This window comes from Giraffa tippelskirchi, chromosome 4 (assembly GCF_054371585.1).
Source record: "Giraffa tippelskirchi isolate mGirTip1 chromosome 4, T2T-mGirTip1v1.2.pri, whole genome shotgun sequence".
NCBI lineage: Eukaryota > Metazoa > Chordata > Mammalia > Artiodactyla > Giraffidae > Giraffa > Giraffa tippelskirchi.
In genome coordinates, this window is record NC_137278.1 from 199,346,879 (window position 1) to 199,373,139 (window position 26,261).

At 50.5% G+C, this 26,261-nt stretch overlaps 1 protein-coding gene across 2 annotated transcripts in view; it reads left to right on the top strand.

Moving 5' to 3' along the window:
- TSPAN11 (tetraspanin 11) overlaps positions 1-26,261 on the top strand; it is a 64,010-nt gene that overhangs the window by 9,359 nt on the left and 28,390 nt on the right. For both annotated transcript variants that reach the window (XR_014083077.1, XM_081593900.1), the window contains exon 3: positions 19,136-19,230. Coding sequence is in view for 1 of the 2 variants with exons in the window: in XM_081593900.1 (XP_081450026.1) it covers positions 19,147-19,230 (84 nt within the window). In the remaining variant the exon portion in view is untranslated. The remainder of the gene's footprint in view (positions 1-19,135; positions 19,231-26,261) is intronic.

Genomic DNA, 26,261 nt, shown 5'->3' on the forward strand with positions numbered 1-26,261 from the left:
ACATGCCTGGGAAGTCAGAAAGCTGTATTGCTGACCTTCACATCATGACTGAGTGTGAATTTTGTTCTCTTAGCATCCCTCAAGGGTAGACAGACCACCCTCACCCAGGGTACTTCAACCAGTTGCTGGCCCTCCAATGATGTAGCATGTGGCACACTTACCAGAAGGTCGCAGGGACTTGAACCCGTTGATGTCCTGCTGCCGAGCACCGTGTGAGGTGTGCATGTGGGCTCAGTCCCTAAGTCATGTCTGACTCCTTGCGACCCTGTGGACTGTAGCCCTCCAGGCTCCTCTGTCCATGGAATTCTCTGGGCAAGAGTAATGGAGTGGGTTGCCATTTCCTCCTCCAGGGGACCTTCCTGACCCAGGGATGGAACCTGTCTCTTCTGCATTGACAGGTGGGGTCTTTACCACTGAGCCCCCTGGGAAGCCCGTGTGAGGGCTTAGCCTATGTCATCTCCTGCCATCATCACGGTGCAGTTATCCCTATTTTACAGCTGTGGATTCTGAGGCACAGAGAGGTTCAAGGTTTCCCCTAGTCCCAGGATGCCTGGCCTCGGCATTGGTGGGGGCGGAGGGAAAGCTTGCCCATGATCAGGCGGTATGCGGCATCTCACTAAATCTAAGCTGGTGAGCCTGTGGACATGGAAACCAGTTATTTCCTTCCCAGTTCTCCCAAGCCTTGCCCAGTGTCCTGGGTGTCCTTGGAAGGATGAGCCTGTGCCCTCCGAAGGCTTGCATCGCTGACGTGCCATCTTAGAAAGAATTCAAGGATCAGAGGCGCATGGGTGACCAGAAAGAAAGACTCCGTCTGGGTTGTCAGGAATGCAGTTGCTCCCCCCGGAGCTGGCTGGGTCCTTCCATTCTTCCTTCCTCATTTGGAAAATTAGTAGCCAGATTGGTAGGCAGATTTTACGTATCATTGGCATCAGTAGTAATGAGGCATCATTTTAGAGTGTTCACATCTCCAAAGTACTAGACCCTCCTTAGCTTCTGATGTCCTGGTGTTAGTGGGCTTGGTTATGGCCAGAGGCAGCGAGAGCTCAGGGATCATGACCGTGGGGGAAGCCCTGTATGTCTACACCATCCCCTTCTGCCGCCCAACTCCCAAACCAGGAATGAAGACCAGAAATACAAGTTTGTGTCCCAGCTCTTCCCAGTCTTACCTGGTGAGAATAGAGAAATGGTTTCCCTGGCCAACATATGGTGGGGAAGTGATTTCTAAGTGATTTCTCCATCTTTGGACCTGGGATCTTCAGGCAGCTTTCCAAACCTTGGAAACAATGGATAATGATGCTCCTGGTGATGATGTAATTGGTACCCGATTCTGGAGCCAATGTGGGCAATAGCTAGGGTATTCTGATGCCAAGTCCACTTCTATAACATCCTCCCTCTGTAACTCATGAAACTAAAGCTCTTTTGGAAAGAATTAGGGTGACGGTACAGGGGTTGCTGGTTAGTTGCCATGTGAGCATGCTATTTCTTGGCCCAGAAAGGTCAAGCACCTCTAAAGATGCTGTATGCTTGGCTCTCCTGCAGGGGAGATTCTAATACTTTGGGCAAGACAGGCTGGCGGGTGATGGAAGTCCCTATAAAATGTGTTTTCACAGACCTGGGAATGAAGAAACATGATTTATTTATCAGGGAGCTTAGCAGCTTCCAAACGCTTTTCAATAAATTACATCATCTCCTCGACTAAATACCTAGCAGGTTTACATCCAGGTCCCAAAGTGAAAACTGGAGTTTAGAGTCGGATGCATGAGTGTCCTCTCTCGCCGCCTTGCGTACACACGTGCACAGATCCACCAATCCGTGTGCTGTTTCAGACAGCGAGCTGAACCGGGGGGAGACCTGGAGACCCAGGACGCCTGGCTTCCTCCCCAGCTCGGCCTCTACTGCCTCCCTGGGATCTCTGAGCCTGTGTCTAAGACACGGCCCTTCCTGCACGAGTTCACAGTCCGGGTCTTGTCTGTACCCACCCAAAACAGGCACCTTAACCTGTTGCGGAGGAAAGTCATAAACCCCTTTGGGGATGTGCTGAAACCTATGGGACCCCCCACAGGTAAATGGCAACATTTTTCCACACAAATTCAGGGGCCTCCAAGTTATATATAACTCCTTGGAAGCAATGGTCTTCCAAAGCCTTACTGCTAGGCCACAGTATCCTGTACCAGACACAGCACAGGCCTTATTTTGAAACCAAATGAGGAACTGCACCAATCTTCCTCTCTGGGAACGGAGATGAGTTATTGTGTCATTCAGGGCTTTTTTTTTTAATTTCCTGGTGCCTGGAAAAGAGTGTCTGTTCCTTTCTGACTCCCGGGGGTGGGGGGGGTGTGTGTGAATGTCCTGACATCCTGTGCATCTTACTGAAGGCCTCTGAGGCCCCTCCCCCACCCTTCAGCATCCCTCCTGCAGTCTGGCTGGTCCCTTAGAGCCACAGAGTATCCAGACCACCATGGTCCCCTCGATGGAGGTGCTGCTGCTGCTGGTGTGATGTGGGTGAGGTGGGGGCAGGCTGCATGTTAGCCACACTTCCTGGTCTTCATGGTCACTCTCTCGGGAGTCGTCACCCTCTCGCCCTCATAGGATGGAGGGGGAAACTGACTCAGGTACTTAGATGACCTCCCCAAGGTCACACTGCCGGTCAGGATGACGTGTATGTGACAGCCCAAGCCAAACATCAGAGAACCACACTGGGGGCAAGGGAGCGGGAGCACTGCTGTGGGGGCATCTATGTCTAAAGACTTGGGTCCCTGAGTCAAGCCCAATGGCTGGTCCTTGTTGAGCCTGAGAGCTGGGACCGTCGTTGCCGGGGGACCCAAATGCCTCCTGCACCCTCCAGACTATGAGTGTATCTTACACCCCTTCCCTGCTCAATACCCACAACGGAGGAAACACCTCCGCAACCCAGCCTCCAAGAACAGCACCATCCCGAGTTCCTCCAGCTCCAGTCTGAGCTTCGAATCCAAGCTTGGGTATCCCGTGGGCCCAGTATCCCCCATTTCTGCCTGAATCACTGGGAGACTGTGGGTGTGGGGTTTTCCCTCCACTCTCGGGGTCATATTCACCCAGCCCTTCTGACCGTCTGTGAGTTCTCCAAGGCACTAGCACCCAGATGTCGGCTGGTCCACCAATGGGTGGATGGGTGGGTGGCAGACTGATGCGAAGATCTGCTTCAGATGCTCCCAGCCAACCCTGTGCCAGAGGGGCTGGAGCAGAGCTGATGGGCTGGCATCTCTGGCCACTGCCTCCTCTGGGCCTGTGTGTGGTGGTCAGCCTTTTTGCCTGGCCCTAGTCAGCATGACCCCGGACTCCTGAGGTCCCAGTGCAGCTTCCTAAGACCCAGCCTAGGCGCCATCTCCCTGGCTGAGCCCAGGGTCGGAACAATGTGAGTCAGAAGTGCTGGGAACAGCTGTGGGGAAAGAGAAGAGGCCAGTCCTCCTGACGTGGGGTCCCCGGGTCCCCATAGGGGGCACAGAGCAAGGCTCCACTGGCCAGAGGCCTCCTGGGAAGAGGTGTTGTCATCAGCAGCTAGGAGCTGAGCAAATATCAGAGAAGCCTGATGCTGAAACCAGAGAATAGCCAGGCTCATGAACCAGCCTGGCCAGACCCAAACTAGGATGTGCTCCAGGGAGGCAGTCACCAGGAGCTGGGCAGGACGACCTGCCAGGCTCTGGGAGATGGGGGAGCACGTGGGGAGTGGGCTAGGGGGTGGATTTGTATTTAGACTGAGCTGTATGTCCTTGAGTGACTTTCCTTGTCTGTGGTGGGGGGAGTCCTAAGAAAGCCGATCTCGTAGTTATCATGAGAATTGCTCACCCCTTGGCTTTATTATTCCATCATCTGTGTAGGTGACCTGAGATGGTGACAGCAGTACATTTTATGTTGTGTGTATTTTGCCAAAATAAAAAAAAAAGAAAGAAAAAGTAGGATGGGGTTGAGGCCAAGGAGGACTACACAAGCTGAAAGTGAAATTATAGTTGCTCAGTCATGTCCGACCCTTTACGACCCCATGGACTGTAGCCCCCAGGGTCCTCAGTCCATGGGATTCTCCAGGCAAGAGTACTGGAGTGAGTTGCCATTCCCTTCTCCAGGGGATCTTCCCGACCCAGAGATCGAACCCAGGTCTCCTGCATTGCAGGCAGATCTTTCCTGTCTTAGCCATCAGGGGATCTCAGCACAAGCCGAACCATCTATCAGATGAAGGGCTTCTCAGATGATCGTGGAGGTCAGTTCGAAAAATATCTCCTGGGCCTGTCATACGGACTCCTGGAATGTAGACCCCTGGCTCTCACCTGGCTCATCTGACCATGGGCAATGCCGAGTGTTGTTGCTGTTGTTGTTCTTTAGTTGCTCAGTCGTGGCTAACTCTGCGACCCCATGGACTGTCACCCACCAGGCTCCTCCGTCCCTGGGATTCTCCAGGCAAGAATACTGGAGTGGGTTGCCATTTCCTTCTCCAAAACGAATCTCAGTGCAACCCAGATGGGACACGAGCCCACAATCCCTAGTGCCGGGTGATGGTACCATTAGAGAATAAGGAAGCGCATGCCTGCATCTTGGCCTCAAACAGAGCTAGAGCGGGTTTCTCTGTGGTTCCTGCTTTAGGGTACATAGGGGAGGAGGAGAGACAGGGATCAAGTGAACTTGAGTGCGGGGAAGGGGCTTAACACACCCCCTCTGCCAGAGAAGCTGTGCTTTATCTGTTTCATATGTTGAGGTTCTATAGGAAAATTTACAGGAATATTTACCTAAAAGAATGTCCTGCTAGAACAGCAACATCCTCCTATGCAGATAAAGAGACTGAGGTACACAGAGGGCAGTGACCTGCCCAAGGTGCTGGCAGGTAGGGAGGGATGCTCCAAATTAGACACCCAGACACCTGGGCCCTCCCCCGTCTGCCAGTGCCTCTGTAAACACCACGCCAATGTCCATTAGCCATTCTGAGCATCACTCTCCTTGGGAATCATGGCAAGGGAGGAACCTCGGTGCCTGTCCCTCACCTGGGATCCAGGGCACACACTCTCCCATCCAAATCCCCCCATGCTGAGCGCCCCTCTTCCCCGGGGATGATGACCAAGCAGCTCCCTGCTCCCGACAGGGCCTCACACACATGCCTCCACGTGGATGATGAAAAGAGCAGCTCTTGCTAGGTGGAAAGCGCAATCCATTCATTCAAGAAGATCAGGAAAATTATAATATAGATCCATCTGTGAGTGTGGGAAAAATTATAGACAGTATTCTTCACTATAATTAAGCTGGTTTTGGTGGGAGCAGTAAGTACATTTGATGGCAATGCTTTGTTCTTTAAAGGTGCATTTGAGACCCAGTGCATCAGAATTAAAACCCCGTGGTATTAGTTCAGAGTGGCAATGATTTTCCCTGGTGGGTTCAGGGTTTCACATCTCACCACCAGCCTCCTCTGCTCTCCTGGCTTGGTCCACCCGTGCAGGTGGGCAGCCTGGGCCACTGCCTGGGACTGATGGTGGCTGAGATGGCCAGCCCATGGATGCGAGAGTTGGACTATAAAGAAAGCTGAGCCCCCAAGAAATGATGCTTTTGAACTGTGGTGTTGGAGAAGACTCTTGAGAGTCTCTTGGACTGCAAGGAGATCAACCAGTCAATCCTGAAGGAAATCAGTCCTGAATGTTCATTAGAAGGACTCATCCTGAAGCTGAAACTCCAATCCTTTGGCCACCTGATGGGAAGAACTGACTCATTGGAAAAGACCCTGATGCTGGGAAAGATTGAAGGCAGAAGGAGAAGTGGATGACAGAGGATCAGATGGTTGGATGGCACCACCAAGTCAATGGACATAAGTTTGAGTAAGCTCCGGGAGCTGGTGATAGACAGGGAAGCCTGGTATGCTGCTGTTCATGGGGTCACAGAGTCGGACATGACTGAGTGACTGAACTGAAGTGACCTTCCTAATACCACGGTCTCTATCGTGACCTTACAGAGCCATCAGAAGTCAACAAAACACATACCCGGGCCTATGGGTGATTTTGAGAATTTGCTTAAGTGAATGCTCATCCCCAACCCCAGGCTCTGCTTTATAACTTGCTTAACCATTTGGGTTTACTTAATTTAACCTCCTAAGTAGTAACTCTAATCCTGTCATCTCCTGAGTCAGAAGGTCCAGTGGTGTCCCCATGCTTCCAGAATAAAGGCCAGTCTTGAGCCTGGCGTGGACCTGCTTTGCACCTTCTTTGCTACATTCTCGCTCATCCCGAGCATTCTTCCGGGGCTCCCTCCTCGGCACCCCATGCACACGTTTCTGCCTGAGCCTGTGTGTGGTGTGGAAGCAATGCCCATGTGTCTGACCCCCCAGCTGTGGTCTCTGCAAGGTCAGGGCTGTTTCAGTCACCTCTCGTCTTTCATCCCAGTACCTAGCGCATCACATAGAGAGGTTCCATGAATTCATAGATGAATGAGTGCCTCTCAGATGGGAAAACAGACACAGGAGCAGTGAGAAGCCCACTGCAGCCAGAGATGTGGGTGAGTCTGTGGCAGGATGTGGGCAGCGAGAGGTGCAGAAGGAGTAGGTTCGTGAAGGGTCGGTTAAGGAGAGCCAGGAGAGGGGTCGGGAAACAGAGGAGCCCTGAACCCAGCAACAGAGAGCGAGCTTCCAGGGGAAGGTAAGATGGGCGGTTTCAAAGGCAGCAGAGCTGAAGAAGGATGGGTTTGAGACGCTGCCTCTGGCTTCAGCAACTAGAAATGACTTTGGGGAGAGTGGAGGGGGTGGGGCGCCAGACCGAGGGCAGATGCCTGGCTGTATCCCACCCCCACCTCTCCCCTCTGCAGGGCCTCAGAGCCTGGGCTCTGGGGACTTCTGCTTCCACTGCTGCTTGCCCTACAGACACTGAGCCCACCCTGAAAGGCCCCCTCTGAGCCTCCATCCTCACTGTGCGAGGCTTCTCAGGAGGTGTGTCCAGGCTCCGCGGGCCAAGCCCGGACAGGGCAGTGAACTCTGCGTGGAGACAACTCCTCCCGTCCCCTCAAAGCCTGCGGGAAACCCAGACTCGAGGGGCCTGGACTTTGATGTCCCTGACCCCAGGACCTGGTTCCCAGGTGTGCCCGAGGGAAGCCTCAGCCTCATTTATGAAATAGACGTGATGACACCTGCTTCGCTGAACCGTCGAGACCATTGAAGGCCTGGCCCTAATGAGGGCTGAAGCTCCAGGGGGCTGGGGTTCGGACTGCTGGCCAGACTCTGGGAGAGGCACTGGGGCTGGAGATGGCTTCTCCGGGCCCTAAAACATCTCGTCTCCGTGACTAAGAAAGCTTCCGTTTCTGGAACAGAGCAGGATGACCTGCCTCCCTCAGAGTTGGCATTTGTTTATTTAATGAGCTACTTCCCAGCTCAGCGCACCTCTAACAGCTCAGCCACCACTGCCTTGATGCTGGGCCTCCTGCAGTAGGAGGGGGAGGAAGCCAGAGGGTTTGTCAGCCTGAGAGCCCCCTGGGCGGCCCTCGCGGCTGTGGGCTTTCCCAGCCTCGGCTGGGGAGCCATCCCCAAGGGCTGAAGCCAGCGCAGGGAAAAGAGGGCACATGGGGGTCGGAGAGGAGCTGATACATGTCCATTTTCAACACCTGTGGTTTCATCTGAGGTCAGCCTCCTCTAGGGAGCACCTGTATGTCCAGGTATCTCCCCCTGGGGGTATGTCCTGGTCCCTGGTCCCTTTCGTGCCGCGTTTGGATTATTTTCAGAAGGGTTTTCTATTTTGAGGTACCGTGGATCTGGGACTGTGTTTCTCAGCTGGGGCTGGCGTTGAAAGATGAGGGAAAGGAGAGGGTGGCCTAGAGAGGAGGGAGGAAGCACCCGATGGCTTGGGCGGGATGTCCCGGGAGGCCTGGTGGGAGGTGCTGAGCCAGTGCTGAACCATCCATGCGAAATTCCTCCACACTCATGTGCGTCAGGGCGCACAGGGGATGATGTAAGTTTTGCTTCTCTCTTTTCATCTTGGTTGGATGGCATAACCGACTCGATGGACATCGGTTTGGGTAGACTCCGGGAGTTGGTGATGGACAGAGAGGCCTGGCATGCTACAATTCATGGGGTCGCAAAGAGTCGGACATGACTGAGCGACTGAACTTTCATCATCTTTGACCCAAGTATCCTGGGGAACTTGTGAGACATAGTTCTGTAACTCACAGTTACAGACTTTCACGTGGCTCTTTGGTGCATATGTTCATCCATCCATTCATTCCCCACCCAGTGATGCATTGGGTGCCAGAAGCATGTTCAGGATACAGACTGAGCTCAAATCTTAGCCAGCACTGTGGTTACGGGAAAGGCCTGATGCTTCTCCGTGGCGTTGGTGAGCCTGGGTGTCAAGAGCATGTGGGCTGGAGAAACCTATGGCGTGTGGAGGGGATGAACCAGGAAGAGTCAGGGGCTCAAGGAATGTTGAACATTGTTGACACACAATGTAAGATAGGGGTGAAGAGCCAAAACTTAACATCCACGTCAGGATATTTTTTTAAGTGAAAAGAGTACTGCCATCTTCATGTCAAGGCAGGAGGTGTGAACCAGGACTCTCCGGAGAAACTGGCCTCGGGTGGGCACACTGGAATGTAGGGGCCCCCGAGACGAGTCCACGTGAAGCCAGGCCGTGTGACTCTGAATTCCACCCCCGACTTACTGACAGATTGGCCCGGGCAGGATCTGTCCCCTCTCTCTCCCTTTCTTCTTCTGTCACGTGGAGTAATGCCTATGCCTACTCATGGGGTTACTGTGAGAATTAAAAGAGGGGACACTTCCAAAGGGCTTAGGACCATACCTGACAAGTGGTACATGATCAGTAAGTATTGGCCCTTGTTATGTGTAAGCACACGCTCATACACACGGAGCCTCAGATGAGGCAGAAATTTCGTGCCCGCAGTAAGTCCTAGAATAGAGATGCAGCCTTACCCACCTCAGTAACGGATATAGAGTCATTGCAGTTTTACGTGCTAAGTTGCTTCAGCCATGTCTGACTGTCTGCAACTCCACGGACTATAGCCCGACAGCATGGGATTTTCCAGGCAAGAATACTGGAGTGGGTTGCCATATCCTTCTCCAGGGGGTCTTCCTGACCCAGGGATCGAACCTGCATCTCTTATGTCTCCTGCATTGGCAGGTGGGTTCTTTACCACTAGTGCCACCTAATCAAGGCCCACAGACACAGAGCAAGTTAGAAACAGAAATGGGACCAGAACCCAGGTCTCTAGATGCCAAGGCTAGTCCTCCTCACGTCCTGCAGAGGGACAGAAGGGTTATGGAGGGAATCGGTAGGGGTGATAGCCATCCCCCTCCCTTGGAGCCCCTCGTCCCACCTCACAGAGGGTGCTCCTTTCGCAGCATCTTCCTGTGTTGAGAATGGAGATGAGGTGCTTAAAGTTCACCAAAACCTTTGCCTTTTACCCCCTTCTTTTTCAGTAAGAATATATGTTTTAAAAATGTAATTAACAAAACTGTAAAGTACACACTCTTTTCAACACACATGGAACATTCACTGGAAGAAATGATTTTTCTAGGCCATAAAGCAAGTCTCAACAAATTTCAAAGGACTGAAATGATACAGAGCATATTCTCAAGCCACAGTAGAATCAAGCCAGAAATTAGCAAGAAAATCACAACTAAAACATTCTCCAAATGTTTGAAAAATCAAGCAACACACATGTAATCGTGGATCAAAAGAGAAATGGCAGTGGAGATTAGAAAATACTTTGAAATGAATAGTGAAAATATGACAAATTAAAATGTGCAGAAAGCAGCCAACACAGTACTCAGAGGGAAATATGTAGCCTTAAAATGAATCTATTCACTTTGAAAAAGATCAAGCTATACACTTAAGATCTCTACACTTTACTGTATATTTATCGAACTTCAACTTTAAAATTTAGTAAAACAGGAAATCATCCAGTTTAGCAAATTCACACTAAAATACAAATGAGTGATAACATTCAACTATATTTACCTTTTAAGAGAAAGGTATTAAAAGGTATAGGAAAAAATGATTTTTTGCCACACTTTCAAGAAGAATGTCCTTACGGACTGGAAAATTTCAGATGACCCATGTCAGAGTTTGGAAGCCTTTCAAATGAGACTGAGACCAACCCATCCAGCAAGAGGTTGTACAAAAATTGAACATAGAAACATATCTGGGTGAAACAGAGCTTAGAAATAGAGATGCTGATGAATGATAAGAAAGGGAAGTCTAGGGAAAATAATGTCCAAATACATATTTTATAGGTTCGTATTAAACATGATTGATAGAGACCTAAGGAGGTCTTTACCGGAATCAGCCATACTATTTCTAGTATAATCCTCGGTAAACATCCCCTTTAAAGCTCAGTTGCCTTCCAATGTATAAGCTCAAATTGATTTCTCTGTAATCTACATAGAGTATAATTCTTTATCATTCTTACCCTGCCTGCTTCCACCACAGGTTAGTTGATAGACTCTCATGACTTAGAGGCTCATCTTAATAGTAGCCTTAGTTAAATGTTATTAATATTTATCCCCCCCTTCTTTTAAATGACCGTCATGTCTGGACCAATCTACATTGTCAAAGTAAGGTCTTGATTTTCTGCAGGTGCATTCTTTCTGGTCAGCTGAGGACAAAGTCTCCTGTCATGGCCATCAAAGTGACACCCACCTAGTGGGCAGCGGGCTTAGGTACAGAGGCTGTGATCCTGTATTTCCAACTGTCAGATATGCAGCCTCTGGTTGATGTTTTCTATCAGGTTACCCACACCTTGTTCCTCATCAAAGACCTCTTAGGATGTTGGTTGTAATAATCCCTTCACCCTGGCATGGCACTGAGGTTGTCATCATAGTACACACAGTTCTTGTGAATTCTTCTGCTCATGTGATCCCCATGACCACCCTGCAAGGGAGACAAAGCCAGACCAGCATCAGCCCCATTTCACAGATGAGGAAGCTGAGGCCTGAGAGGGCCTATGACCTGCCCAGGGTCACATGGCCGCAGGGGACAGCTGATATTCATACCAGGATCTTCTAACCCACTGCCTAATACTGTTTTTGTTTGTTTGATGATTCTTTTTTTTTCAACTGTGCTGCATCTTAGCTCCTGCAAGGGCTTTTCTCTAGCTGTGGGTTATGGTGCTTGGGCCTCTCATTGCAGTAGCTTCTTTTGTTGCAGCGTCCGGGCTCTAGGGTGCTCAGGCTTCAGTAATTGTGGCACACGGGCTCTGTAGTTGTGGCTCCCGGGGTCTCGAGCACAGTCTCAGTAGTTGTGGCGCACGGGCTTAGTTGCTCTGAGGCCTGTGGGGTCCTCCTGGATCAGGGATTGAACGCGTGTCTCTTGCAATGGCAGGCAGGTTCTTTACCACTGAGCCACCAGGGAAGCCCTCCCTATTCACTGATTCCTATCATAAGCGCTAAGGAAGTCCTCATTTCCTGGGTCAGACCGATTTTTTTTAAGAAGGGCCCAGTAAAAACAACAAAGAGTGATACTCACCTACAGGCAGAACCTCCAAGACTGTGTATGTATCACTGCAGAGACTCAGAACACAGACAAACCACCTGCTTTAGGTTTTGAGCGCAGCCCCGGTGAGTCCATGGAATACACATTGGCACTTGAACATAAAGTAAAAAAAAATAGCCCTGTATTTAGGAAAACATGTGTCTCTGGGGAATAAGACTAAGAGTTCTTGGTATTGGGATTTTAATTCAAGTTTCACCTCTGGCACCATCCACATGATGCTCTAAGTAGCATTTGAACCTATGTGTGGTCCAGAAGAGTCACCTGCATCCTTACCTGCCCACAGTAAACACGATGATGTAATGGAACAAGCCGGTGGTCACCCAGAGCCCCCAGGCCAGCCACAGTCTTGCTGTAGCACTCACAGCTGCCGATCCTCAGCCTTGAGGTCAAAGAGATGGAAGAGCAGGGAAGAGGGCATGGTTCCCCACAGGGTCCCCAGGCACTTGGGGTCTTGGTAGCACTCCTGACCCAGGATCCTGCCAGGATCAGAGAACATTGGCCCCGCCCCCTCCTGCAGTCCCCAGCTGGGGTCTATGCCTGGGGAAGACCCCTTCATTCAGCCTCAGCCAGAGACCACCGAGCTGGAAGCAGTTACAAGAGGCCAAAACTAGAACTTTCCAAAGACCAGGAAACATCTGCTCCCACTCTCACATCCCCCTCCACTTTCCTATTCTGTGCCTCAGTTTCCTCCCCAGTAAAAGGAGTGAAAATCCTCTCGTGGTTGTTTCCGGTGTTAAATCAGTTAGTGTACATACAGCACTTAGTGAAGTGCTTACTATGTATTGTTGTTGTTTTTAGTCACTAAGTCGTGTATGACTCTTTGCAACCCCCTGGACTGTAGCCCATGGACAGGCTCTTCTGTCTATGGGATTCTCCAAGCAAGAATACTAGAGTGGGTAGCCATTCCCTTCTCCAGGGGATCTTCACAACCCACGTCTCCTGCATTGGCAGGCAGACTCTTTACCACTGCACCACCTGGGAAGCTCCTAACCACCTATTAGCATTTTAGCAAAAGTCAATGATGATGATACATATATCAGCCAATCAGAATCCTCTTGGTGGCCATGGAGCCAGAAGGCCAGCTCTCTTTCCTGCCATTAATCTGCAGTGTGACCTTGGCCATATTGTGAACCCCTCAGCCCACCCCAGGGTTTGGCTTTCTCACTTCTCAAAGGGGCTGAGTCAGGAATGCTGGGTTCTGACCAGCTGTCCGTTTTGGAGGCCTGAGGGAGCCCCGCTTCTCAGACCCCTTCAGAGGGACGGTCCACCCACCAGGACTAGGTCAGGCATGTGGAAATGAAACAGGGAGGGAAGAGGCTGAAGAAGGACCACACACGCAGCGGCTGCAGCCAGGGTTCATTCGAAGCCTATATTCAGTTACACATTAAACCACTTAGACTTGTTTTTTCCTTTCCAACTGTTTGACCATCACGCAGGCCTGACCTCTTGTTGACCAAGAACCCAGAGCAGGAAAGTGGCACTTATTTAACTGATGGCGAGGGTGGAGCTGGTTCTTCCACAGCAAATATACTGGCTTCGTTTTTATTTTAGAATCACCAAGCTTCCCCTACACCCCAAGTATGGGATCTCTCCACTTGAGAGATGGAGGCTCAGGGCACCCCCAGCCTGAACTAGGGCTCACAGGAGCATCAGAGAATAAGGGGTTGGTGAGACCCCAGAAGTAGAGAGTGTATTATAGAGTGTATTATAGTGTTGTTGTTGTTGTTGTTCAGTCGCTAATTCGTGTCCAGCTCTTTGTGACCCCATAAACTGGGGCCCGCCAGGCTCTTCTGTCCATGGAATTCTCCAAGTAAGAATACTGGAGTGGGTTGCCTTTCCCTTCTCCGGGGGATCTTCCTGACCCAGGGATCAAACCTGGGTCTCCTGTACTGACAGGCAGATTCTTTACTGTCTGAGCCACCAGGAGCGAGGGTCAAGGAGGCACGGTCACCTCCTCACACCAACAGGATATTTGGGATCCTGTGACAGTGTTGACTATCATCCCCTGGGGGGAGAGGGTTCTCTGCCCTGCCTGCCTCCCCCCACCACAGTCTGTATCTTGTGCCCCTTAGAGGAGCGTCCTCCCATTGATTCCTGCCCACCCAATGAAACCCACTTAAGAAGATGAGTCTGTTTCTGAGAAATCACGAGACACTCCTCGGAGCTCAGGGGAAATGGTTCTGGAAGGTGATCCGAAGCCCGGCTCCTCCACTCACTAGCGGCAGGGAACGAGGGTGCAGGGAGGCAGGAGAAGGTCTGCCAGGCAGCTAGGGTTTGCTTCCCTCTCCAGGGGGCTGCTGCTGCCATTCCCACCCCCACCCCTACTACGGCCTCCCCAGGAGATGGTCTTAATCACAGGGGAGGGCTGAGGCAAGCAAGGAGAAAGGAGGTCAAGGAGGATAGTGCTCTAAGCCGGCTGCCTGCCAGGCCCATCTGGAACCACTCGGGCCCACCCACCCGCCTTCAGCCCGTCCCCCCATCCCTGGTCACTAGCCAGGAGGGTTTAGTGGTGGCTGTGGCATCTTTCCCTGTGAGATGGACATGCAAATCACCCTTCCTTACAAAGTCAGAAACGCTTCTCCACCTTAACTAGGCCTTGTAGCTGCTCCCCGCTCTCCCCCAACCCCTCCTTCTCATTTGAAAACATCTACCTTGGGTCTCCACTCCCTCCGTGCCCCCACTACTGGATCCCTAGCCCTCAGCATCCTCTGCTGATGCTGCTCTGGCAAAGGTGAGACCTGCCAGGCTCTTGGGACTGGCTGTCTCGGCAGCCCGTGGCCCCGTGGCTCACCCCTGGCTCCGCTGTTCTCCCACGGCTCACTCCCTTGTGAATCAATCTTCTCAAGGCTGCTTCCTCCTCCCAGAATCTTTCCTCTGCTGCCTCCTAGCTGTATGTGCACCTGCCTTCAGTGTCTGCCCCCTGCTCTCCTGCCCGCTGCCCCTGGCCCGGTTCAGACTCGGCTGTCTTTCTCTTGGACACCAGCCTCAATTGTACCAACTGCTTAACTGGTCTCCCCAAGCACCCAGTCGGCCCCAGCTCTGTGCTGCCCCTGCCCTGGGACTCTCTCTGAAATGTCGGTCTCATCAAGGGACCGCCTCGCTGAGCACTTTCCTGTGGTTCTCATCACTTCAGGATGTGAGTCCAAGTTCCGAGGCTTGGCTGCCCATGGTCTGACCCCTACCTGCCTGTTCACCTCTCATCCCTCCATTTGCAGCCTGTACCAGTCGGCCCCAAAGTGTAGACAGACCATCTATTTAGGATTCCTGTTTCTAATTACTTTCATCTTTAAAAAAATAAAAGCAAAATTAAGCTTTGATGATATTTACTATATAGATTGACAATAGTCCATGAATAAAATTTATAAATAAATATACATATTTATGGGGTATGCTGAAAACATTTTAGTGATGAAGCATATAGTTAGAAGAGCTTGGTGACCAGTGCCCAGCATTACAGCCCATCTCACTGCCCATCCTCAGTGACCTTGTTTGCATTCGCTAGCAGACCTTTGTACTTACCACTCCATCCACCACACCAGGGTGAAGTTAGCTGTGTGTGATAGAATATTCAAACACATGCCTTAAAGAAGCCATCAGTTTTTGTTCTCTCATATAAACTAAATCTGGAGGTGAACAGCCCACAGATGGTATAGCAGCTCCAAAATCATCTGAGATCCAGGCTCTTTGAACTGATTGCTCTACTCTTTTCAACTCATGGTTTCCAGCTCATGGCTCAAAATGGTTGCTTGAGCTCCAGCCATTCCATCAGCATTCCAAATTACTAGAAGAAGGAAGGGGTGAAGAGAGACATGGCTTGCCTCACTTTAGGGTATTTCTGATTACTAGAGATAAAGAATGGCATTTACTAATGATAAAGGGGTTGATCTATCAGGATGATATCACAACACCAAATCTATATACACTCCAAGATATATGAAGCAAAAATGGACAGAGTTAAGCAACAAGGACATACTGTATGGCAAGGGAACTATGCTCAATATCTTGTAATAAACTCTAATGGAAAATAACCTGAAAAAGAAAAAAAATATGTATATATATATACACTATCTCAATATCTTGCAATAACCTATAATGGAAAATAATCTGAAAAAGAATATATATGTATAGAAAAAGATGTATATATATATACATATATATGTGTGTATATATATTCTTTTTCAGATTAGTACATATATTATTATATAATATTATTATATATTATGTATTATTATATAGAGAGAGTTGAATCGCTTGGCTATACACCTGAAATGAACACAATATTGTAAATCAATTATATTTTAATAAAAAATGTTTTAAAAAAAACAATGAACAGAGTTGAAGACAGATATACACGTTCATGGTCCTAGTGAGAGTCTGATATGCCTTTTTCAAGAGCCAGTACAGCAAGCAGACACAAAATCAGTAAGGATGAAGCTGTAAAAGCACAACTAGCAAGTTTGACCTAACTGATGGCTATAGAACTATGGCAGCTCATGGTGACAGGATTTACCTTCTCAAACACACGGGAAACGTTCACCCAAAAATGTGACCTTAAGAAGGTGCGTACACGGCTTCTGCTTCCGTGCCCTCTGCCGTCAGTTAATCCTGGCAGTACCCAGCAGGGAGTGGGGCTGGGAAGTGTCATCTGCTCCAGGTGGCCAAGTGCCCAGCTGAAATGGGGGCTTCTGGTCCTAAGGCTGAGGGGGAACAGGTGTTAGGGAAGCCAGCAGCCTCGGTCCTCCTCGCTCCCTTCCCCTGGTGGTGCGGGTCCCAACAGCAGTGCGTGGTGGATAAGGGCTTGGGCTGCGTCAGAAGCTCCTCGTTCTGCTCTGGTTTTACCACTTATTTGCTCTGTGACTCAGACAAGTTATTTAACCTGTCGGAGCCTCAGTTTGTCTATCTAGCAAAATGAGAATAACTCTACTTGATACCATCTCATCCATCTGGCATCATCGACTCAATGGACATGAATTTGAGCAAACTCAGGGAGATGGTGAAGGACAGGGAAGTCTGGTGTGCTGCAGTCCATGGGGTTGCAAAGAGTCAGACACGACTGAGCTACTGAACTAGGGCTGAACTACTACTGAACTAGCTACTGAACTACTCCGTAGGGCTATTGGGTAGCTGGAACGAGATCATGTGTGTAAAGCACTTAGTCCTGGGCTTGGCACGTGATAAGTGCTCAGTAAGTATTAGTTGCACAGAGAGGTTAAGTAACTTGCCCCATGTCACACAGCCAGGAAACGACAAAGCTAGATTTCACATCTAGGCATGTGGCTCCAAGCTGGTTCTGATACTTCTCTGGGGACCTCTGCCACCCCCAACAGTGGGCCCCACAGATGGTAGGGCCCCATGGAAGGAGCACACAACACGGAGGATAGGAAACCATTAGCCATGTGACTTGAGAGAGGTTATGTTAAAATGTGTGACTTAACTCAGATGTGTGTTAATTTCCTCATTTCTTCTGCAGAAGGTTGGATTAAGTGAGCCCAGAGGTTTCTGCTGACCCTGACATTCCACAGACCCATGCGGTTCTGTCTTCTCTACCCCTGGTGGCTGAAACTTTGCCATTAGAAATGCGTGATTTTAATTAAATCCTGTCGTCTGCCTGAACTCGTCTTAAAAATACAGTTTCCTTTGGAGCACCCTGATGCCTCGGGTTGCAGGTCTAGAGAAGGCTCTGGTGCATGGGCCCAGTGGGCCCCGGCTGGGAGGGGAGGACCAGACACAGGGAGAGGAGGATGCAGACAGGGGAGGCCGAGCCCACTGTCCCAGAGGGTCTCTTCTTAGGTACCCGCCTAGTGACCTGCATGATGACTGTGTAATAGCTCCCAGGCCAGTCGCCTAGCCAACTCTAGCCACTTTTTTATAGGGCTTCCTTTTCTCTCCTTCTGTATTTTTTCTGCCACCCTACCTCTCAGACTAAATTGGAGAAAAATGGGTTTTGTCTTTTTTTAACGAGAAGACAAAGTCTTAAATTACCTTATTTGAGGTCTGCAAATAGAAATCCCGAATAAGACAGCCACCTCTTCTTTTCTCTCTTCCTCTTGCCTTGTCTCAGGAGCCCCTGAGCTCGAAATAAAACACAGAGCAGTGGCTTAGGAGGAAATAATCTGGGTCGGACTGGTACCAGTCACTGAGAGTAGGCAGGGTGGCGGGGGGAACTGGGGAGAAGGAGACAGAGGTGGGCAGAACTATGGCCTTGCTGCTCTGGGTCTGGAATGAAAGCGGTGCCCCTAAAGGGGCGATGCCCTAAGGAGCAGCTATGCTGAGTGTCAGCGTGTGTGCGGGTTCCCAGGGGACGAGGAGCCCGAGGAGAGACCACAGAGGCTGCTGTTGGGACTCAGACACGAATGAGACCACCGGGCCCTTCACCTTCTCACCCCACTGACACCAGTACCCAAGGAGCCCACCGGTGGGCATCAGGACTAGGGGAGGGAGCATGGAGTTCTACGGCTGGCGTCCTGGTTTTAATCCCTGCCCCAGGTACTCAAAATAGCCAATGAAGATTTATCCCGTGCTGGGGACTGTGGTCACCCCCTCACAGAGACCATCCCATCTTGTCTGCAAGACATCCCGCCATGTAGGCATCGTCATCATTTCCTCCTGTCCAGCTGAGGACACGGAGGACAAGAGGTTCCCTAACTACCCAGATTCTCATGTGGCTGTGACAGATCAGAGTTGGAACCCAGGGAGCCGGGCTCCAGAGCTCTTGTCTTCTTCCTGCCAAGCCACTCAGCCCGCTGACCCACTTTCTTCTTTGAAAAGTCGATGTGCTAGGGGCAGACAAGGTGGCCTGGGGATAATTGAGGCCCTTTCCGAGAATGGATGCTCTGGTTTGAGGTTCATGCCTCACCTACGTGTGCAAAGGTCCTGTTCAAATGATGCAGGATTCCACTGCAAAAGCAGGTCCACTGAGTGTGTGCGTGTGTGTGTGTGTTGTATGCATCCACGCACTTATGTCTGGCAACCCTGCTGAGACAGGGCAGAGAGTTAAAGCACAACAGGACTGGAGACTTCCCTGGTGGTCCAGGGGTCCTGCACTCCCAATGCGGGGGCCCCAGTTTCGACCTCTGGTCAGGGAACTAGATCCTACATACCACAACCAAGAGTTCACATGCCACAACTAAAGATCCCACATGTCACCACTAATACCCAGCACAGCCACGGAATTCTCCAGGCAAGAATACTGGAGTGGGTAACTGTTCCCTTCTCCAGGAGATTTCCTGACTCAGGGATCAAACCTGGGTCTCCTGCATTGCAGGCAGATTCTTTTTTTCTTTTTTTTATTATAAAAGGCAGATTCTTTAACATCTGAGCCACCAGAAAAGCCTGTTTAAAAAGAATACAGCAGGACAGTACAAAGTTGGTAGGAAGACTTGCAGGTTAGACCTATGTCAGAGGGGCCAAAACAAGATCCACAGGCCTAGAAAATTCTGTCTGGGTCACCTCCATTGTATGTCCAATGGCCTCTGGGTTTTTCTGCTCTTTGCTCAGGGTTGCACACCCCCAACCTCAGAGGCCCCGGTCAGACAGGCTGGGGAGCCCCCTGAAAGGAACCTCACCAGGGACCCTGGCTCTGGGCTGGCGAGGCCGCCTCTGTGTACCCCCTGGCCACACGTATATCTTCTTTGCAGGCCCAGCAGCCATGGCCCATTACAAGGTGGAGCAGGATGACTGGCTGACCGTCTACCTGAAGTATTTGCTCTTCGTCTTTAACTTCTTCTTCTGGGTAAGTGCACGCGGCATGTTCCCCCCTCCCCCAGCACCGAGTGAGTCAAGCCATCTTTGCTGTTTTGTGAGTCATCACTCTGGTGTTGATTTTTTTTTTTCTCCAAAGACCACCCAGGGGCAAATTCTGCCTGCTTGAGAGCAAATGTGTGCATTTGTTACTGAGGGGGAACAAAAGGCTCAATCCACAGGTTGGCGTGGGCAGCATCACAGCCTCTGAGAGAAGGATGCTCAGCCTAGCTTGTGTCCCAGCCTCCTCAGCCCATGGACTCCACTCTGCCTTCCCAGCCATAGCTTGAGGCCCAGGGGCCTGGGGGGAAATGTGACGACCTCTAATAACTGCTTGTTTGTGTTTGAAGCCCATTTGCCTCTTATGACTCACATTCTCCAGGCCTGAGGCAGAGAGACACAAGTCTTGGGGTGGGGTGGGGGACAGCGGGGTGGGGGTGGGGGCGGGATGCCTCTGTGCTTGGGGAATGGTCTCCATAGTGACCTCGCCCCAGGAAACTGGCCAGACTAGGTCTTCTAGGAGCAGAGGAGTCTGTCCACTTGAGACAACTCTCTGGGTAACTGGGAGCAGAATACCATCAGGTGCCCAAAGTAGCCAGATACTGGAGTGTGTATATCACTTTGTGAGACGGTCTCACTGGACCTGGAGGGCTAGGGTGTGAGCAGCGTGGGCAGCTCTGCTGTGCTGGCTAAGGCTGTTGTTGTTCATCAGTAAGTCAGTAATCAACTCTTATTGCGACCCCATGGACTGCAGCATGCCGGGCTTCCCTGTCCTTTATCATCTCCTGGAGTTTGCTCAAACTCCTGTCCATTGCGTCAGTAATGTCATCCAACCATCTCATCCTCTGTCGCCCCCTTCTCCTCTCACTTTCAATCTTTCCCAGCATCAGGGTCTTTTCAATGGGTCGGCTCTTTGCATCAGGTGGCCAAAGTATTGGAGCTTCAGCATCAGTCCTTCCAGTGAATCCCCAGCTAAACAAAAGTTAGCTCTGCAGTGACAAACCCGCATTTTTGCCTGAATAATGTGCTTGTTCCCCCTCCCTCCTGCCTGGAAAAATCTTTCATGTTATACATCTCTAAGAGCTCCTTTTCATCTGCTCGATGGGATGCCGCCTAGATTCAAATGGAGTTTTGTTCAAATCAACTTCAGATTTTGAATGTGCCTCAGTTTATCTTTTATTGGTGTGTTTCACAGATGCCCTGAAATGGTGTATGTATGTAAAGTGCTTGATTCCGTCTCTGCACACAGAAGGCACTCAATAATGGCAGTATTTCGGATACATGAGATGAAGAAAGCCCCCAGATGCCACCAGATCAACCTGCCAGTGAGGCTGGGCTAAGTTTCCTTGTTGCCATGGCAAGAGATGCAGTCTCGGAAGCATCTCAGAAAGGCAGAGGCAGAGATGGGCTGTGTCTGCCTTTTCAGTCTTTCACTAAGATGAATGAAATGGCTTAATACGGGGAAGGGTCCTGGCGCAGTAGTTAAGGCTTGGTACACACACCGAGGCAAGGGTTTCGAAGAGTCTTGGAGAGGAGACACGCGATGCTGTCTATTCAGAAGCTGAACGATCTGATACTTGTTTAAATGCAAAGTTCCTGGAACAAACCATAAACTCATTTTATTTGCACCATTTATCTTCCTGGGCAAGTGTTTCCTGGAATAGTGTGTATGGATGAAGACAGTCGAACAATAAAGTCATGTGGATGTGATCAGTACTCTGTGGGTGTAGACACTTCCGATTCCCAGAGATAAATCCAGTGGGGTGTTTAGGATACTCGCTGAGTGAGGGTTTTTTTTAAAGAAGAAGTATGCTTTTCCTGATCATGAAAGTCTGGTGTATCTACTAATAATCTTAAAATACTGAAAAATATAAATAAGGAAAAATTGGCCCAGTATCTCACTGTCTTGGGCTGCTGAGGCGCCTTAACAAAGGGGCATAAATTGGGTGGCTTCAGACAACAGATATTTGTTGTCTCATAGCTCTGGAGGCCAAAAGTCCAAAGTCAGCTCCCCACACAGACCTCCTGCTCTGAGTTAAAAATACCCTTGCCCGGGGGGCCTGGCTGAACACGGCCTGGCCTCCAGGGACCCAGTCAGCCAAGTCTCCTCCCCATGTAGGGGATGGTCAGTTTCAAAGGTTCAAGCCTTGGGGTTCTGGCATCTGTCCCCCAGACCCCCTGCAATCTCAGTAGACATGGGACAGACCCCTGGACAGTCTTCCTTCTCCTGCGGCAGAGCCCAACCTCATGCATTCGGCAGCACACAAAGTCCCTGGGAATTTTCAAGAATTCTCCAGGGAGAGGTCTTGTCCACAAAGACCCCTCCCACACACCCCAGAGTCCAGTAGCTGGTCCTCCCCTCGGAGCAGCCCCTCTTACAAGATGCATATCAGAGCCAGTGTCTGCACTGTGGGTGCTCTCCACCCCGCAGAGGTCCCCACCTCTTCTCCCTTCCCCATAGAATCTGTGTAGAGCACCAGGGAGGGTCCCCAGACACCCCCACTGCCCCTCCCCCCACCCCAAGCGCAGCCTCGGAAGGTGCCCTGGACGGCAGAGGCAGATTGATTGGGGTAAACACTCCAAACACTTACTCGTCAGAACAGTGGTCCTGCCCCATGTATCTCCTTGCTATACCATCCAGATCCGGCTGGGAGAGGGTAAGAAAGCCCAGGTCCTCCCCTTGGGAGGATTCGTGGGGACGCCCCTGGATAAAGACCTTCCGTGGATCATCCCTTGAGATGCTTGGATCAGCCCTGGTGGCCTTACCTCTGTTATCCTCGTCACCGACAGGGAGCAGGCACAGTCAGTTCAGATTCCTCCTTGCTGTCTTGTTGTGATAAGCAAGCTGGAGCTGACATCCAGGTATTTCTGGTCAATGATAATTGAAAATCCAGTCCATGGCATTTATTAAGCACATGCTAAGTGCCAAGCCCTGATGTGGGCCCTTGGAGTATGTCTGTGGACAAAGCTTCCTGTGTCACAGCTGAGGGCTCCCCTGAGCCATGCTTCCACCTGCACCAGCCTAGATAACCTCCCAGCACCCCAAGGCTGTGAACAGCTCTGTGAGAGCCCCAGATTACCGAGGGGGAAGCCATCTGCCCAAAGCCCCAGAGCTGGAGGCCACCTCTCTCCAATCCCTGAGCTGTGTGCTTGACTACTGGCTCTGACGTCATCCATTGCCTCCAGCTATGAGTCTTGCATGTTCCCAGTGTCCTGGGGGTACGTGCTAAGTCGCTTCAGTCATGTCCAACTCTTTGCAACCTGCCAGGCTCCTCTGTCCATGGGATTCTCCAGGCAAGAATACTAGAGTGGGTTGCTGTGCCCTCCTCCAGGGGATCTTCCTGACACAGGGATCCAACCTGTGTCTCTTATGTCTCCTGCATTGGCAGGCAGGTTCTTTACCACTAGTGCCATCTGAGAAGCCCATGAATTAGTGACACAGTAGAGCATGCCAGGAAGACTCAGGCTCAAGTTCCAGCTCAAATTCAGAGCCTATTGTCTACTGTCATGGTGCTGTGGACTGAACTGTGACCCACTGGGATTCATGTGTTGAAGCGTGAATCGTCAGTGAGGCTCTATTTGAAGACAGGACGTTTAGGAGGTAATTAAGGTTAAGTAAGGTCATAAGACCTGCCTCTTGAGAAATCTGTATTCAGATCAGGAAGCAACAGTTAGAACTGGACATGGAACAACAACAGATTGGTTCCAAATAGGGGAAGGAGTATGTCAAGGCTGTATATTGTCACCCTGCTTATTTAACTTATATGCAGAGTACATCATGAGAAACTCTGGGCTGGATGAAGCACGAGCTGGAATCAAGATTGCCAGGAGAAATATCAATAACCTCAGATATGCAGATGACACCACCCTTATGGCAGAAAGTGAAGAAGAACTAAAGAGCCTCTTGATGAAAGTGAAAGAGGAGAGTGAAAAAGTTGGCTTAAAGCTCAACATTCAGAAAACTAAGATCATGGCATCTGGTCCCATCACTTCATGGCAAATAGATGGGGAAACAGTGACAGACTTTATTTTGGGGGGCTCCAAAATCAGTGCAGATGGTGACTGCAGCCTTGAAATTATAAGATGCTTACTCCTTGGAAGAAAAGTTATGACCAATCTAGACAGCATATTAAAAAGCAGAGACATTACTTTGCCAACAAAGGTCCATCTAGTCAAGGTTATGGTTTTTTCAGTAGTCATGTATGTATGTGAGAGTTGGACTATAAAGAAAGCTGAGCATGGAAGAATTGATGCTTTTGAACTGTGGTGTTGGAGAAGACTCTTGAGAGTCCCTTGGACTGCAAGGAGATCCAACCAGTCCATCCTAAAGGAAATCAGTCCTGAATATTCATTGGAAGGACTAATGTTGAACTGAAACTCCAATACTTTGGCCACCTGATGTGAAGAACTGACTCATTGGAAAAGACTCTGATGCTGGGAAAGATTGAAGGCAGGAGGAGAAGGGGACAACAGAGGATGAGATGGTTGGATGGCATCACCGGCTCAATGGGCATGAATGTGAGTAAGCTTCGGGAGTCGGTGATGGACAGGGAGGCCTGGCGTGCTGCAGTCCATGGGGTCGCAAAAAGTCGGACATGACTGAGCGACTGAACTGAACTGAACTGAAGATCATAAGAGGCTCCCCAGGTGGTGCTAGTAGTAAAGAATCTGCCTGCCAATGCAGGAGACTTGGGTTCAATCCCTGGGTCAGGAAGATCCCCTGGAGGAGTATTCTTGCCTGGAGAATCCCACGGACAGCGGAGCCTGCCGGGCTACAGTCCATAGGGTCACAAAGAGTCAGACACGACTGAAGCGACTTAGCACGCATGCACTCACAGGAGATCATAAAGGTGGGGTCCTAATTCCATAGTGTTGGTGGCCTTACAAGTGGAGGAGGAGAGCACTCTCCAGAGGACACGTGAGGACACAGTGAGAAGACAGCTGTCCGTAGGCAAAGAAGATCCTTACCAAAACTGAATCAGCCAGCACCTTATTTTGAGGACTTCCCACCTCCAAAACTGTGAGAAATGGAAATAAATTTCTGTTTAAGTTGCCCAGCTATGGTGTTTTATCATGGCAACCTCGAGCAGACTAAGACATTAGGCAAATCACTTCATCCCACCGAGCCTCACTGTTTTCTTACAACGTATGGGACTACCAGTACCTGTAAGAATTAAAGATTAGTATCGAGGAAAACATTTCCCACTATTTCTGGCACACACTGGGTGCTTAGCTGCTCTGTGTCACTACGGTGATTAGACTAAGGGGTCTGCCTCACCTCCAAAAGCTTTCTGTGTCCAGATCTCTGACTCGATGGCTTTGGGGATCATGATCCATATAAGCAGTTCATGAACGCATAAGAAATGCTTCCATGAAGCTTACCTTTACTGTGTGCTGTGCACTCATATTTTCTCTTCCATTTCATGGTGAGTGTTCTGTGTTTTAGTGCAGGTTGCTGTTGCTCTTGTTGTTTAGTCGCTAAGTCCTGTCCATCTTTTTGTGACTCCCGTGGACCTCAACCCACCAGGCTCCTCTGTCCATGGGATTCTCCGGGCAAGAATACTGGAGTGGGTTACCATTTCCTCCTCCAGGAGATCTTCTCGACCCAGGGATCGAACCCATGTCTCCCATGTTTCCTGCATTAGCAGGTGGATTCTTTACCACTGAGCCACCTGGGAAGCCCTTTAGTGCAGGTTACATACATCCCACCAAGTTTATCTCACAGCCCTAAATGGTTACATCCCAACGTTTGAAACACCCAGAGCAATGGGATGGGGGTTGAGGGGGAAGATTCAGGTGCCAGTTATGCAGTACAAGGTCTTGATGAGATTTTAAACCAAGCCTCCACCAGCTGCCAGCGCAGTACAGTTTGAGGGTTATAAATCATCTCACTCTCCAAAAAGATCCTACAAGCACTCTGTAATTATCCTCACTCCCGTTCTGTAGATGATAAAATGTCAGCTGAGATGATTCCCAGAGGTCAGTTCTGGGCTTTCAGACTCTGAGTCCGCTGCTCTTCCATCTCCATAGACCATGGACACGTAATCACAGCCTTTGACCCACCTCGCTGATGCCCGTGTGAACTCCCAAATGTCCCCAGGGGTCAGGATTGAACCCGGATTAAGATGTGTTTTGATGGCATGGGCAGTTCAGACCTGCAAAGTGTGATGAATATAAGCAAAACTGAAGTAGCATGGCAGTACACACCCACATTCTACATCTAAGCTCTGCCCCACCTCCGGACCCCTACCCCCGACTCATCCCATGCCTGCCCCTCATCCTTCACCAGCACCTGCCCCTGACTCCCCCACCCCCACCATGCAATTCCGTTAACGCAGAGTTGATCATGCCCATCTCACCAGCAGGATACAGCTCTGGATCAGGAACCAAAATGCCAATGCTTTCATGATCCTAAAATGAACATGACCCAGGCTTGCTAGGAAATGCTTTACTCACCCTCCCATGTCCTACACGGGTCCCTACAGTTCCCATCCCTCTTGCAATGTTGCTCTTTAACTTATTGTTTTAATTAGCTGCATGGCTGTGTTAATAATCAAGACTTTCCCAGCCTCCCAGGAGCTGCGCGGGCTGGGAGAACCAGGGAACAACGGCTCCCTTCCCTGGAGAGGCGTCTCTGCTCCAGAAGCTCTGTGCTGTCCGGGATGCTGGCTGCCGAGTGAGCATCTCCCTTGGGGGCCCGTGGGGCTTGGCCTCCGGGAAATCCCTGGGATCCCCTAGGAGGACACAGGCCAAGATGGAGGACTCACCCAGCCAGGGGGAGAGAGGTGGCTTGAGAGCCCCCTCCAGGGTCCCCAGGGAAGGAAGAGACTCTGCTCACCTCCCCGCCGAGGGGAGAAGCCTTCACTGTTCACCATCGCCCCCACAGAACGTGGCCTGTGCCCGCCTCCCAGAGCAGACCATCCGAGAGAGAACAACTGAGGGGCCCTGTGGCTGGTGTTTCTGCCACATCCCATCTTAAGATGCCGAAGTCGCAGGACCCCACGGTGCCCTGGCATCCTGCCT